General features: G+C 41.3%; 1 protein-coding gene across 1 annotated transcript; it reads left to right on the top strand.

Moving 5' to 3' along the window:
- Positions 1-12,057: 12,057 nt before the first annotated feature.
- LOC130728287 (uncharacterized) lies at positions 12,058-15,607 on the top strand. Its single transcript, XM_057579749.1, has 3 exons — positions 12,058-12,532; positions 14,185-14,440; positions 14,942-15,607. Exons 1-3 carry the CDS (start codon positions 12,242-12,244, stop codon positions 15,319-15,321), a joined length of 927 nt encoding a protein of 308 aa, XP_057435732.1. The 5' UTR covers positions 12,058-12,241; the 3' UTR covers positions 15,322-15,607.
- Positions 15,608-16,194: the final 587 nt, after the last annotated feature.

Below are 16,194 nucleotides of genomic sequence, written 5' to 3'. Positions count from 1 at the left end.
GAGGACCACCTGCACCACCTCCGACTTCATCTTCTTCCGATGACGAGGACCCAGCTGAGATCGAGGTTGATGTTGTTACACCTGTTGCGCCACCTCCTGCTACTGCCATCGATCCTACCGATGTGGCGTCGTCCTCGAGGCTCGTGCAGCCGACGAGGGAGTCTGTTGTTCCATCCGCCTCACGTCGTTTTCCTTTTACTCCACCGCGCGGCTACCGTGTGGATCCCCTGGTTCGGGTAGTGGAGGAGGATGTTCTTATTGGAGAGGTGGATGTTGAGACGGGCTCGACTAGGACGGTGCGCAGGACAGTTAGGAGGGAGGTCGTGGACTTGGACACCGAGATGATCACGGTGGATTCCGACTCGGACTCTGACAGCAGTGGGGACAGTTACTCGCCGAGCGACGAGGGTGAGGAGGAGGAGCTATGAGCAGGACTGGGAGGGTAGGTTAGGCAGCGTCATATTTTGTGTAGAGCTCTGATTCGTCTTACTTTGGGACAGGGTAGGTTCCCGATGCGTGGCTTTTTGTGTGGTTTTTTTGATGAGGAATCACAGAGAGTCTGTCGGATTATAGGGGTCTTTTGTTCAGGCCATTTTGGGAGCCGACTTTCTCTTGGATGACTGTACTTATGATATTGTTACTGACACTACTGGTTCTGTATATATTTGCCTACGGGCAAACTACTTTGAGGTCATTGCGAGTGCGCGTGACGTTGGCGTGCAGTTGAGGCTGTACATGTGTATATGTTGTATATCGGTTAGTTTAGTTGCTGGGTTATGTTTTTATTTTCTATCTCTTTAATTAAAAGGAATAAAACGAAAAAAAAATACCTGTATTCCGCGTAGAGGTTATTTTGAGTTACTAAAGTGACACCTGGAAATCGGGGTGTTACATTGTGGTATCAGAGCTTAGTCGAGTCTTTTGGGAGTCTTTGGGGAATAGGTCTTCTGTGCTAGGTTGTGTGACTCTGCAAAGAGTGAAAATTGATTGTCTGCAGAACGATTTTTCGTTCTAATTGATTGCATTGTTACTTAATCATATGGGATAGTTTTGGTGCTAATATACGATTAGGACTAATAATTTCCTTGGGGGTAACAGACGATGGTGAACACGAATCAACTAGCGGAGATGATGGTCACTATGGCTCAGGCGATGACAAATCAAGCGAATGACAATGCTCAGAGGCGTGCTGTGGAGGAAGCGCGTGATCAACACCAGCGTCAGAGGGAGGTGACTCTGGATCAAAACAAGGGGTTGAATGATTTCAGGAGACAGGATCCACCTAAGTTTTCGGGAGGTACTGACCCGGACAAAGCGGATCTCTGGATTGAGGAAATAGAGAAGATCTTTGGTGTGTTACAGACTGCTGAGGGAGCCAAGGTGGGGATGGCAACCTTTCTGCTGTTGGGTGATGCTAAGTACTGGTGGAGAGGCGCCAGAGGGATTATGGAAGCAAACCATGTTGAGGTGAATTGGAATTCTTTTCGAACTGCTTTTCTCGAGAAGTATTTTCCTGACAGTGCTCGTGACGAGCGTGAATCACAGTTCCTGACTCTTAGACAAGGGAGCATGACTATTCCGGAATATGCTGCTAAGTTGGAGTCTTTGGCAAAACACTTTCGATTTTTCCGTGACCAAGTTGATGAGCCCTACATGTGCAAGCGCTTTGTGAGGGGACTGAGAGCTGACATTGAGGACTTAGTGAGACCGTTGGGGATCATGAGATTTCAAGCATTGGTTGAGAAAGCAACAGAGGTGGTGTTGATGAAGAATAGAAGATTGAATAGGGCTGGAGTAGGAGGACTAGTGAGGTCGACACCACTGAATTTTCAAGGAAGGGGAAGATTTCAGGCGAGGAAGCCGTATCAACGTTCTGCGGGGAGAGGGTTTACCCCAGGATCTTACAAGCCGATGGTTGCTGCTGCTACTTCTGGAGGGTCGGGAAACCGTACCCCAAACCGCGATGTGACTTGTTTCCGATGTGGAGCGGTCGGGCACTATGCAAACAGTTGCACGATGCCACCAAGATGCTACAACTGCAATAAATCCGGGCATCTGGCTGTGGATTGCAAGGCACCGAAGGCTGAACCGTCTGTGAATGCTGTTAGTGGAAAGCGCCCAGTGGCGAAGGGAAGAGTGTATACAATGGATGGTGAAGAGGCTGAAGGAGAGGATGGATTGATCAGAGGAGAATGTGAAATCGACGGTAATCTTCTAACTGTACTCTTTGATTCTGGTGCAACTCATTCTTTTGTCTCTAAGGATTGCGTATCAAGACTGAATCTGCCTATTACTGCTTTGAGTTTCGATCTTATGGTAACTACACCTGCTAGGACCCTAATTGCTAATGTCGCATGCATGCACTGTTCAGTAGTATATAGAGATAGAACTTTTCATGCCAACCTAGTATGTTTATCCCTTAAAAACCTAGATGTAATCCTAGGGATGGATTGGTTATCCCACTACCATTGTCTTTTGGACTGTATTCGAAAGAAAGTGGTGTTCCCAGACTCGGATCTCTTCGAGTATCTTTCTACTAACCACATTAGTGCATCGTTGAGCGAGGGCACTCAGAAGTACTTTTCATTGCTAAGTCTGGAGGGGAGGAAGGATTCGGATGTTCATGACATTCTGGGGGTTCGAGACTTTGCAGATGTTTTTCCTGAAGATGTACCTGGACTACCGCCAGTACGCGATGTAGAGTTTGTGATCGACATTGTACCCGCAACCGGACCGATTTTGATTGCACCTTACCGTATGGCATCTGCAGAGTTAGTAGAGTTGAAATCTCAGTTGGAGGATCTTTCGGCAAAAGGATTCATTCGACCAAGTGTTTCACCGTGGGGAGCGCCAGTGCTTTTAGTCAAGAAGAAAGACGGGAAGTCAAGATTGTGTGTGGATTATCGACAACTGAACAAGGCGACGATCAAGAACAGATACCCGTTACCGAGGATAGATGACTTGATGGATCAATTACGAGGGGTTGCCGTATTTTCCAAGATAGACTTGAAGTCAGGCTATCATCAGATCAGAGTGAAGACTGAGGATATACCGAAGACTGCTTTCAGAACACGCTACGGACACTACGAGTACCTAGTGATGCCGTTTGGAGTGACAAATGCACCTGCTGTTTTCATGGATTACATGAACCGCATCTTTCATGAATTTTTAGATCGGTTTGTGGTGGTGTTTATTGATGACATACTGATCTATTCGAAGGACGCGAAGGAACATGAAGGACATTTGCGCCAAGTTTTACAAGTGTTGAGAGAGAAAAAGTTGTATGCGAACCCTTCCAAGTGTGAATTCTGGCTGGAGGAAGTCAATTTCTTAGGCCATGTTATCTCAAAGGAAGGCATAGCTGTGGATCCAGCGAAAGTGGAGACTGTTTTGGCTTGGGAGCAACCGAAGACAGTGACAGAGATCAGAAGTTTTGTGGGTTTAGCTGGATATTATCGACGCTTCATTGAGGGATTTGCCAAGATTGTTGGACCTTTGACTCAACTGACGAGGAAGGATCAACCTTTTGCATGGACTGAGGCGTGTGAATCAAGTTTTCCTACTTTGAAGGAACGTTTGACGACGTCACCTGTGCTTATTTTGCCACAACCGGAGGAACCTTATGCGGTCTATTGTGATGCTTCCCATCAAGGCTTGAGATGTGTACTGATGCAACATCGAAAAGTGGTGGGTTATGCTTCGAGACAGTTGAAGACTCACGAGAAGAACTACCCGACTCACGATTTGGAGTTAGCTGCCATTGTGTTTTCGCTTAAAATCTGGAGGCATTATCTCTATGGTTGTACTTTCACGATATTTAGCGATCACAAGAGTCTTAAATACTTGTTCGATCAGAAGGAGCTGAACATGAGGCAACGAAGATGGATGGAGTTTATCAAGGACTACGAGTTTACGTTGCAATATCACCCTGGGAAAGCAAATGTAGTTGCTGATGCTTTGAGTAGGAAGATGCATGTCTCGTCAATGATGGTTAAAGAGCTAGAGTTGCTGGAACAATTTCGAGATATGAGTTTAGGTGTGACACCGTCTGAGGGAAAGTTGAAGTTCAGAATGATCAGAATCGCCAGTGGACTGATGGAAGAGATTAGAGAGCAGCAATTGCAAGATGCGTTTCTGCTAGAGAAGAGGAACTTTGTGTACCTAACAACCCAGAATTGAGAAGGCTGATCATGGATGAAGGACACAAGAGCAAATGGAGCATTCATCCTGGAATGACAAAGATGTATCAAGACTTGAAACTGAATTTTCGGTGGCCGGGAATGAAGAAACAAGTGGCCGAGTATGTAGCTGCATGTTTGACTTGTCAGAAGGCTAAGGTAGAGCATCAAAGACCTGCTGGTATGTTACAGAGTTTAGACGTGCCAGAATGGAAATGGGATAGCATATCCATGGATTTTGTGGTAGCTTTGCCAAGAACACAGAAGAGACACGATTCGATTTGGGTAATTGTGGATCATTTGACCAAGTCAGCGCATTTTCTACCAGTGAGAACTACCTACAATGTGGAAAAGTTGGCTGAGATTTATGTGGCTGAGATTGTGAGACTACACGGAGTTCCGACGAGTATTGTGTCTGATCGGGATCCAAAGTTTACGTCGCACTTTTGGGGAGCTCTTCATGATGCGTTAGGAACCAAGCTGAGATTGAGTTCGGCGTATCATCCACAAACTGATGGGCAAACAGAGAGAACTATTCAGTCGCTAGAGGATCTACTACGTGCTTGTGTGTTAGATAACAGAGGAAGCTGGGATGATCTTCTGCCATTGATCGAATTTACATACAACAATAGTTTTCATGCGAGCATTGGGATGGCACCGTATGAAGCTTTGTATGGTCGAAAGTGTAGGACACCGTTGTGTTGGTATCAAGATGGAGAGAGTTTGTTGATTGGGCCAGAAATGCTGCAACAGACGACTGAGAAGGTTAAGCAGATCAGAGAAAAGATGAGAGCTTCACAGAGTAGACAGAAGAGTTATGCTGATCAGCGACGCAGAACCCTGGAGTTTGAAGAAGGTGACCATGTGTTTCTACGAGTAACTCAGACTACGAGAGTTGGACGAGCTATTAAGTCAAGGAAGCTCACGCCAAAATTCATTGGACCTTATCAAATCACTCGACGTGTTGGACCAGTTGCGTATCAGATTGCACTACCCTCGTTTCTTTCCAACATTCACGATGTATTTCATGTGTCACAGTTGAGGAAGTACATTCCAGACCCGACTCATGTAATCGAGCCAGACAACATTGAACTGAAGGATTATTTGACTTTTGAGGCACCGCCAGTGAGTATTGGGGATAGAAGAGTGAAACAGCTGAGAGGAAAACAGATTGCATTAGTGAAAGTGATATGGAACAACGATACGGGAGACGCTACATGGGAATTGGAAGACAAGATCAAGGAATTGTATCCCGGACTTTTCGCAGAACTCTGAGTTTCGAGGACGAAACTTTCTTTTTGGAGGGGAGTATTGTAAGACCTGGATTTGCAGAACTAGTTACTTTTCCGACTCACGCGTAGATTCAGTGTAAGCGTGACAGGAGTTCGCCGTTTGAGAAAGATTAATGAAGAAGAAAGTTCAGGAATTGCTTGAGGAATGTCTCATAGTTGTTTTAGGAGTTAGTGCGAGTCGTCTGCACACCTGCCTTATGGCGAGAGTGTCCAGAATAGGCTAATTTCGCTTTTAAAGCAACGTTTAAGTGAGATTTCAAATCCTTGGGAAAATAAACAGTTCTCTTTATTTTTCCTTCGACCAGTGTTTCATTTCGGAACCCTGGACTGTACGCATGATAGTATTCACTTCTCGGAAGTCCGACGACGCTAATTTCTTTGCTTCAAAACCCTAAATTCAAACACTGAATGAAGACTTTTTCTATTCGGAGCTTTTAACGAAGTTTCCGTCCGCATTGTCAGATTTGTTTCGATGTTTCCAATCTTTCTTCAGAACGAAGTTTTGTCGTCTGACCTTCACAACAAAAAGTAGTTTTTCAAGACAGATTAACTTACACCGCTTTTGGGGTTTTAGGGATCGTTTTTCCCAAATGTTAGAGATTTGTTTTGAGTTCTGGAATTCTGTCGCCAGAATCTCTCTTAGAATTCATCGATGAATGTGCTGCAAAAATCGGAATCGCAAAATTTCCATTTTCCCGCGATTTCACCTTCCTATAAATAGTAAAAAAATCAAAATATCTCCCATAACTTCCATTAGTGGCCGCAGGTTTGAAGGAGAGGAGAGGAGATTTTCGCCGAAACTCGACCGATCTTCGAGCAATTTGTCTCTATTTCAAGGTATCGAGGTAACTAGCTTGATTCTTACCTCTGATCATCGTTTCTACTGCGTTTCTATATCTCTTTTTGTGCTCAAAGTTTCGAGCTTTTCGTAAAACTATCCGTTTTTCTTGATTTTTCGCTTGGGATATCTTCTGTACTTGCCCAAGAGCCTAGAACACTCGCCGATATTCGCCGATTTTGATCGAGTTGTCAAGGATCTGAAAAATTGATTCAAAACCCTTTTTGCGCACATTTCGAAACTTTAATGTCGAAAAGTCGCAATCCGACTTCGTGCCTTTAGGATTAGTTGCTACAAATGTCGTTAGGAACATCGCTGTCAAATTTGTTTTCCGAAGTTTTAACTTTGAGGTTTTGAGCTTTTATTTTGGACCAAAACGCCCCTGAATAGCCGTATTTCGATCCGATCGTCCGAAAATTTTTCCGACAATTTCTTTGCCTTAGTTTTACCCTAAAACTACCTTGTAAACAGATTAGATCGAAGAAAAAGAGCCGGAGCTCTTTTCTCTTTATTGCCGAGACCTTAGTCAAGGGGGGGGGGGGGAGTTTTTCGTTTTCGAAAACTTGTCTTTTCGTACCCGATTGTTGTATTCTGAAGCTTCGATGCTTTGTCTATCGTTAATGAGTTGTATTGTGATCGAGCTAATCGATTTTGTTTGGATTTCTGCTTTGTTTTCTCCGAGGTTCAGTTGAAGGAACTTTGGGTTTCTCAGAGAAATCGTGTGAAGGAGATTTAGACCACGAGGCTGGAGCAACTCGAGGTTAGGGCAACTTACTATTAGCTACGACTGCATGATAGGCGTCGATAAATTCGACTTATGCTTTACTTTGATCTTGATTATGATGATGAATTGATGTTATGATGTTTTCCATAACTTATGATATTGAGATGTTATTGAATTGTGCGTTTTGACGCGACTTCGGAGGGGAGAATCATTGAACTGGTTAATTGTGATATTTCGGGTTGGGGAAACAACCCTAGGCAAGTTCAAACGTGGGGTTTGAGACTTAGCCATTCGTTGGTGTACTTAGACTTTCCCCGGGAATTTCTTTTGATGGGTTTTTGGAAAACTTAGAGTGAATAGATTTTGAAAACTAGAGACTTTGGGAAAACTTAGACTTCGAGAAATAAACTCATAACTTGACTAATTCGATTCGAAACATTTTCATTAATGAATAAACATAGGAAAACTAAAGGGGAAAAATAATTGCGAAAGACGGGGAAAAGTCGACTTTTGTTGTGGGTTCTGGAGAATTGCTGGACACCAGGGGGGGGGGGTGAGCCACGGTGATGATTGAAAGTCACCGAGTACTTTAGTACTCTTGTTGTTGGAGTTGTGTTGTATTGACCGACACTAAACTCTGGGTTTTTAGATTGGCTTTTGAGCTAAACACTTGCGTTGGGAGGACGATTCGATGTTTGGCTAACCATATTGCATCATGCATCATTCGGTGAAGAACGGGAATGCTTCACCAATAGTGAAGAACGGGAATGCTTCACGAGTGAAGAACGGGAATGCTTCACGAAGGTTGGGGATTGCCTTCATCGAAGAACACTAGGGTGTATCTTCGGCATAGCGGGCAGAGTGGCACGACCATTGATGGTTGGGGCTGATCCGACTATGCATGGGTTTGTAAGTGACACCCGAGCGGAAATGGTTAAACACTAGGCCGGTGTTAGGACTGACTCGATGGTGCCCATCCCACTTGAACTATCCGGATCATATTGATTGCATTTCACGCATACATTCACTCTGACTGGAATTGTATGCTATTTGAATTAGTGAAGCATTGTTAGAGCCAATAACATGCTAGGATTACTTATATATATCAACATATATATCTATACCCCTGTCACATGTTGAGTGTATAATTACTTTATTCCGTGAGTTGACCCTAGCGCTTTGGCTTTGGTTGCATGTTTGTGATTGGGCGGTCGGCCTGCTGCCAGATGTCGATGGCGGACTGGTTTTCGATGGTCTCTCCCTCGGGGGGGGATCAGGTATGAGTTGGTGGACCGTCATGCCCCCACCGCTTGGGTGATCGATGTTGCGGGTCACCGAGCGACGTACCGGGGAAGGATCATGGAGGACCGGACGGACGAGCGTGGACGTTTGACGAGAGGAGTGCTACGACGCATGGAGCTGAGCTTTGACTTGCCACCTTCAGTTCGCTGTGGACCAGGTACTGGTCGAGGACCACCTGCACCACCTCTGACTTCATCTTCTTCCGATGACGAGGACCCAGCTGAGATCGAGGTTGATGTTGTTACACCTGTTGCGCCACCTCCTGCTACTGCCATCGATCCTACCGATGTGGCGTCGTCCTCGAGGCTCGTGCAGCCGACGAGGGAGTCTGTTGTTCCATCCGCCTCACGTCGTTTTCCTTTTACTCCACCGCGCGGCTACCGTGTGGATCCCCTGGTTCGGGTAGTGGAGGAGGATGTTCTTATTGGAGAGGTGGATGTTGAGACGGGCTCGACTAGGACGGTGCGCAGGACAGTTAGGAGGGAGGTCGTGGACTTGGACACCGAGATGATCACGGTGGATTCCGACTCGGACTCCGACAGCAGTGGGGACAGTTACTCGCCGAGCGACGAGGGAGAGGAGGAGGAGCTATGAGCAGGACTGGGAGGGTAGGTTAGGCAGCGTCATATTTTGTGTAGAGCTCTGATTCGTCTTACTTTGGGACAGGGTAGGTTCCCGATGCGTGGCTTTTTGTGTGGTTCTTTTGATGAGGAATCACAGAGAGTCTGTCGGATTATAGGGGTCTTTTGTTCAGGCCATTTTGTGAGCCGACTTTCTCTTGGATGACTGTACTTATGATATTGTTACTGACACTACTGGTTCTGTATATATTTGCCTACGGGCACACTACTTTGAGGTCACTGCGAGTGCGCGTGACGTTGGCGTGCAGTTGAGGCTGTACATGTGTATATGTTGTATATCGGTTAGTTTAGTTGCTGGGTTATGTTTTTATTTTCTATCGCTTTAATTAAAAGGAATCAAACGAAAAAAAAATACCTGTTTTCCGCGTAAAGGTTATTTTGAGTTACTAAAGTGACACCTGAAAATCGGGGTGTTACAGTTTGATTAGCTCAAAATTTCTAGAGAGCTGGTCAATAGTGTAAGAGAAATTTTGAAGTAAGGGCAAAGCCCACCAGCCAATACGAAGGAGATGAATATCCCAAACCTCCGAGCATACAAAGCATTTTTGGTTAAAAGGTGCTTGTTGTGGTACCTTAAACTAGATCAAGGTATGGTACCTAAAATGATGTGTACCAATAATATACAGTTCTAATTGAATCATACATGCTCTAAATGAAGTATACCAATAAAAAAACATGCTCTAAATTTTAAATGATCATTATTTGCAAAGTAATCCTCCATATAGTTCCCAACCCTTCTTCTCCCCTGCATCGCTAAAATATGTTTCAAAACAGAGTGTCGGGCACCATCGTTCACCTATCACGATCTCCAGATGTCGCCCTCTCTATCATCAATAAACCTTGACGGCTAAAACCATATTTCACATGACAATAATCTACTAAATCACTTAATATGAGTATCATACCCAAAATAATTTTTGGGTACCACAAAATTCACCTATTTAAAATAGGAGAATACATCAAATGAAGAAAAGAGAATGATATCTTCTACCTGTTGAGATGTTCAGTCAAGCTTTCAAATAATTTTACAACTTTAGGAGAAGCTTTCTATCTATAGGGCCTCATGCACTATGGATAAATGACATACCGAAATGTTGGTAAGTAATTTTCTCTTCATCATAACCACAACGAAAATAAAGCAATGATTTCTACAAAACTGTCACACTGCAAAGTAATTTGCTTGTACTTGTGTTTTCCCAATAACCTTTGAATCTAAATAGTTTCCTTCCATAGCTGCCTTGTATTTTGTTTCTATAATAGATAAAGCTACTTTGGATTATTTGTATTTTAGAATATTTGGATGTTTTATCTACTTCATTATCTTTTTATTACTTCACGTTTTGTTATGAAAACAATTAGTATATTTATTTCTATGTAATTAGATTTAGATTTAATTTATTAGATTTTGATTAGAGATTCTTTCCTCTATAACAAAAAAAAAATTATGATGGGAGAATTATGTAAAAGGGGACAAGGATTCAATAAGACATAAAATTTTTGGGGCTTGAGCTCAATCCTCACCTTTTCTTCTCCTATATTTCTCTCATGCACCCCATTGATTAAAGAAGATATCCTCTCCTCCTCCTCTTGTTCTTAATTGATTGCCTCGCAAGTGTACATATTTACCCGAAGTAATAAAAAAGATCGAATCACAAGGATCGTGTTGTTTATGACTAAAATCCACTGATTTTGTTCCTAAAAGGACAAGTAAAAAAGGTTGATTGTTTGTTGACTTGATTATTGCAGAAAATCATAAGAGCGTTTGAAAATTGTTACTGAAATGGGTTGAGAAAATGTACTGGAAAATTGATTTCGTTAACCCTTGCTATGCGCCTATGCTTCTGCCCACTCTAATTATATATGAATTTGATTAAGTCCGTCTAGGTGCTTTGCCTAATTGTTTACTCGCTAATCTCTTGGTCAAGTACCTCTTTCAGTTAGTTAGTGATAGTTAATCCCTTAGTACCTAATCCTAATTACCCAAAGATTAAAATTGAATTCATGCCAACAACACAAATAATTGCTACCCTTATCCCTATGGTGCAAAATTATTCAATTTATCCCCAAATCTCTAGTTTCTATCAATTTTCTAATTGAATAGAAAATAGCAAAAATAATCTATGCGCAATTAGATTCAAATAAAGAAGGGACGAAACTCATAGAAGAAAATAGTCATTCATATATAATAAAAAATGTATCAAAACATAGGTAAAGAGAAACCTACATCCATCCCCAACACGAAGGAGTTTAGTTCCTCATGATAATCATGAAAACCAAATCATAATTAGAGAAATAATTTATAATCATGCAAGAGAACTTGAACGATGCTCTAGAAGACCCATAACGACGTCTCTATCAATCTCCACTGTGTTTCAAAGTAAGAAGCTCCTCCAAAATAGGTTAAAAACGAGGTTTTAATTTGCCAGGTCACGACACATGTGTGAACGCGCCCACTTAAACAAAGATAGGTACGAATCACGTGACCACCAGCGCGAGCGTGCCAAGAGCGACAGAGTTGTGTAAAATTCCTAGGCCTTCGAAAAAATAACTAGAAAAACATCCCAAAATCATGTACCATCTATCATTTAAACGATTATCAGAGTAAATATTTTAGTAGTTAGTACAGTTCTCGTGGGCTAGGTTTAGAAGGGCTGTCGAGCTACCATGCTGATCCCATTCATTGCTAAAAATCAAGGTGAAAGGTATGATACAATATAATGGGCAGAGAAGACGATGGTAGAGGGAGGCACTGTTGGCCGCGATGGTGATGCAAGTGTGAGATCAGGAAGGAGAAAGGAAGATCGAATGAGTCAGATAAAGAATCAACGCGAGGGAGAGGAAGAAAGATTGAAATAGGGATACAATGGTTCAGGAGTTGATCAATGAGTAAGGAAAGAGATTCGGGTGGTGGTGGAATGAGAGGTGGAAGATGGAGGTTCTAATATTATTTACCATGGATTTGGGCCTAAATTGTAATATTTTTTTTTTTATAAAAGTAGAGGTGCAATTTTTGTTTTTTGTTTTATTATTAAATTAAAATTTTTATTTCTAAAGAAGTAATCTAAACACAGTCGTCCCGATTCACCGTTCTCCGTAATATTAAACCCGCGTAGATGTTATGTTGTGCACAGTCGTTTCCGACAGAACGATTGAGCTCTGCAAACCCTAAACTTCCCTTCTCTATCTTTCTCTCTGAGTATCCGAATTCAACCTTGAACTCCAACTGTAGAATTGGTCAGGATAATCGAAGAGACTAGGGTTGTGAGATGGTCGGCGGAGGAAGCAGGAGGGAGGATGCGGCAGCGCCGCCGGTGAGCAGCACCAACATTTTCGCGGCGCTCGGGAGCTTGAAGAAGAAGAAGAAGAGCACCAAGACCAAGGACGAGGAGGGAGGTTCGGAGAAGAAGGACGTTTTCTGGGCTCCGACGCCGCTCGCGGCCAAGTCGTGGGCTGATGTTGACGATGAAGACGATGATGATTATTACGCTACCACCGCTCCTCCTGATTCCGTTTGGGTCGATCCTGAGAAATCCAATGAGAGTGATGCTGCAATTGAGGTCAAATCTCTTGACTCTTTTTTATATATGAGAATGAATGAACTTGATTGATCTTTATGATGCAGAACGTGTTTTTTTTTTTTTGATAAAATTGGTTTGTGATTTTGATGCTGTGAGGTGAGGTAGGTTGGTGGGAATGTAAAATGTGATTGTTTCAGATTGGTTAGAAATTTGGCTGGTTTGGTGTAATCGGCAAAGGATGCATGTTGTATGTGGAGATAGATAGATGGCTTTAGGTTTTTAGGTCGAATGCTGAATATTGAATGGTTTTCTTTTCGATATTGATTAGGGGGAAAATTGAGATTCCAAGGATGCATGGGTACTGTAGGATCATGATTCTCTGTTTCTTGTTGGCTTATTCTGAAAGGCATACATTGATTTGAATTTTGAAGGTTTCTCTTGTCTATTGGAAAGTTTCCGGTACTCCAGAAATGGATAGGAGATGGAATTTTGTTTTCCTTTTTAATCATCCAGGAACAATATAATTGCCTACTTCAGTTATGTGATTTGTCAAGGTTTTTTGTTTTGCTGGTTTGATTGTTTTTTTATAATGTTAACAACCTTCTATTTTCTTCCAAGTTGTCATATAGACAATTTAATTTTAAGCATCTACTGCATCTGGTTTGCATGTGTTTAATGGTCTATGTATGTCGGCTAGCTGATTTGACTGTTCCATTCCACATCATATCAATACTCTTATCCTTTCCAGGTTGTCATATGAACAATTTTAAATCTAACCATCTCACAATACTGCATCTGGTTTGCGTATTTTTAGCGGTCTTATGTATTTCAGTTTGCTGATTTATGGTACTGGAGATAATCAACCATGTGTCTGGTGTTGTGTGGTTGAACAGCTAATGTGGCATTACTGTGATTCTACAAATATGCTAACATAAAAAATCCAGTGTTGGCTGTTTCCTTGGTTACTGGTCTTGCATTACAGTATTGTTATAGAACTACTAAATGACAGAGCTGGACAAGTTTTAGATCCTTCATTTACTCCCTTAATGATGTAAAATATGAAGCTTTGATCATAGATATGATGCAGTGATTGTAGCAAATATCTGGAGTTTGTAATGTAGTTCACATTAATGTTGTCAAATCTCGGATAGTGACTCATAGTGTCTGACCTCATAAACGCTATAGCTGTCTAGTGCATTGTGGGATGGTCACTACACTTAATTTTTTTTATATATATTTCATTTCATTTATACTGTTTATATTTAAATGCTCAAAAATGGCAAAAAGTACTCAATGTTCATGACATCTATGAATAAAATATCATTAGTGTATTGAATAAAGCATACAAGAAAACTATCTAAAAATGTGGAAAATCTAATGAAAGCCTCCTAAATTGAAAATCATCCCCTTCTGTTCTTGTGCTATTAATGGTAATCTGAATTATTGATTAATTCACTTCTATCACTAAATATAAATCATCTGACATTTAGATTATGAGTTTACTGCTCCGTGCTCAAATAGATCTAGAGTGTTAGCACCACACTCTTATTTTATAGCTAGTTAATTGATCAGTGTAAACTGCACTTCTCTTTCCATACTCCATTTGTATGTGTGAGTATCTTGATGGTGGTTATCATTCTATTAAATTTTCATCAAGTTATACACTAACAGGAAGATTTGGTGAATAACAGGAAAGTGAAAGTGAGGAAGATGGTCTTGATGATGTGGAAGATGATGCTGAGGACGAACATGAAAATGACATAGAGGTTCCAGTAGATACTGAACCTGTTCTTGAGAATCCTCCTCAACCCTCATTGGCTACCAAAGAAACCGAAAGACAGCTTTCCAAGAAGGAACTGAAGAAAAAAGGGCTTGAAGAGCTTGAAGCCGTGTTGGCTGAGCTAGGATTTTCTCAAACAGAACCTAGTGGTGACAAAGATTCCAATGGTAATATAATCCTTTTATCACGTTCTATCTGAACAACTATTTAATATCTAGTTTGCTAAATGAAATATGGAGTTAAGTGAAATTTGATGTCTGGTCCCATATAAATGCTTCCCTGATTCAAGTTGAAGTGCTTAAGAGCTATACTAAATATTCCTATACAGTTCGAAAGTTGTAATTGTTTGCAATTGTCAGTTAACTTCCCTATTTGTCTTATTTTCATTCCATTTACCTTCTTTGGGATCCTCTTAAATGTGTCATGAACTGTAGATGCGCCTAATCTCCTCTATTCATATCACTGAAATCTGTCAGTTTGGAGAGTAGGTTGCTAGTGGGAACTATTGGATTAAACTGTTGGATTTTGTCAAAAAATCTTGAACAAACATATGTACGCATTCACCACGTGCATATGCGAACAATTTTCATTGTCCTGCTGGAGTGCCTTATTTTGCTCAGCAACTTTTTTACTCGTATTATATTTTTATCTGGCCTTTCTAAATGCAGATCTGGAGAAGAAAGAAGAGGATCACAATAGTGTGGTGGTAAAGAAGGAGATTGCTTCTGGGGAAAGCAAAAGTGCAAGAAAGAAGAAGAAGAAGGATAAATCTTCAAAGGAGCAGAAAGAATCTCAAGAACAGTCTGATGGCGTGGATGTTGGAAGTACAACTTCTCTCACTGCTGGCACAGAGAAGGCAGAGGATGCTTCTGCTACTGATGTTAGAGAACTGCTTAAGAAAGCTGCTTCTTTGAAGAAGAAAAAGTCAAGCAAGGAACTGGATGCTGCTGCACGTGCTGCTGCTAGTGAGGCTGCTGCGAGGAGTGCAAAGCTTGCTGCATCCAAGAAAAAAGAGAAGGGGCACTATAATCAGCAACCAGTTCGGTAAACAGGCTTGACATATTTGTTGGATGTTCTGTTTGTTGTAAACTTTATCTTGACTTTTTTAAACTTATTGTCTTTTCATTATCATAGAGTTTACGCTCTATTGTTCATTTGCAAATTGAAAATGAGCAATGGTAGCGGGTTTAGATGAGTTGACTTTGAGCAAGAAATTTTTAAAGATTACCCGAGGCTATAGGATTATATGTTGTGCATTATTCTTCCGTTCTGGTGCCAAAATCAGGCTCTTGTTTGGAAGTAATGGAAACTTCCAGTATATTCCTTTTCTAACATGCCATGATCGTTAAGTTTGTGTTCGGATCCGTAACCAGTCATTGATGACAAGGTATGGTATATTAGATAGTCTTAAATTACGTAATCGTTTATTACAGGAAATTTTAGCAGAACTGCTGGATGCAATCAAATAATCTGTGTTTTGATTCAAGTTGTGTGTTGTTAACATTTCCATTGTGTGTATGTGTACTTACTAGTGTTTTTTACCCGCGCGTTGCACGGGGAATACATCTATTATATTTGATAGGTCAATTAATACCTTGATCATTAAAAATATAATAAACAACTGATGAAATAGAAGAGTATGAAATGATGAGCAAAGTGGATAAAAAGTCTTAAATTAAAACCCTTGTTGCATAGATTGAACTTCGTACAATTGAATAACTAATAAAAAAATTGGTTAACAAAATCTCAAATTATGCAAAACATATTAGGGGATGTGGTTTAATGATGGCTAATAAACAATAGTTGATTTAATCTACAATGAAAAAAAGAGAAAAAATTATTTATGTACGTGATTATGCGAGTTTATTTTTTACACAATAAAATAAACTATGTTTGACCCATATCAACATGAAGTCGTTTC

Source organism: Lotus japonicus, chromosome 1 (assembly GCF_012489685.1).
Source record: "Lotus japonicus ecotype B-129 chromosome 1, LjGifu_v1.2".
NCBI classification, from domain to species: Eukaryota; Viridiplantae; Streptophyta; class Magnoliopsida; order Fabales; family Fabaceae; genus Lotus; species Lotus japonicus.
Note: the sequence above shows the minus strand (reverse complement) of the source record. Positions and strands in the feature narration are given on the sequence as shown.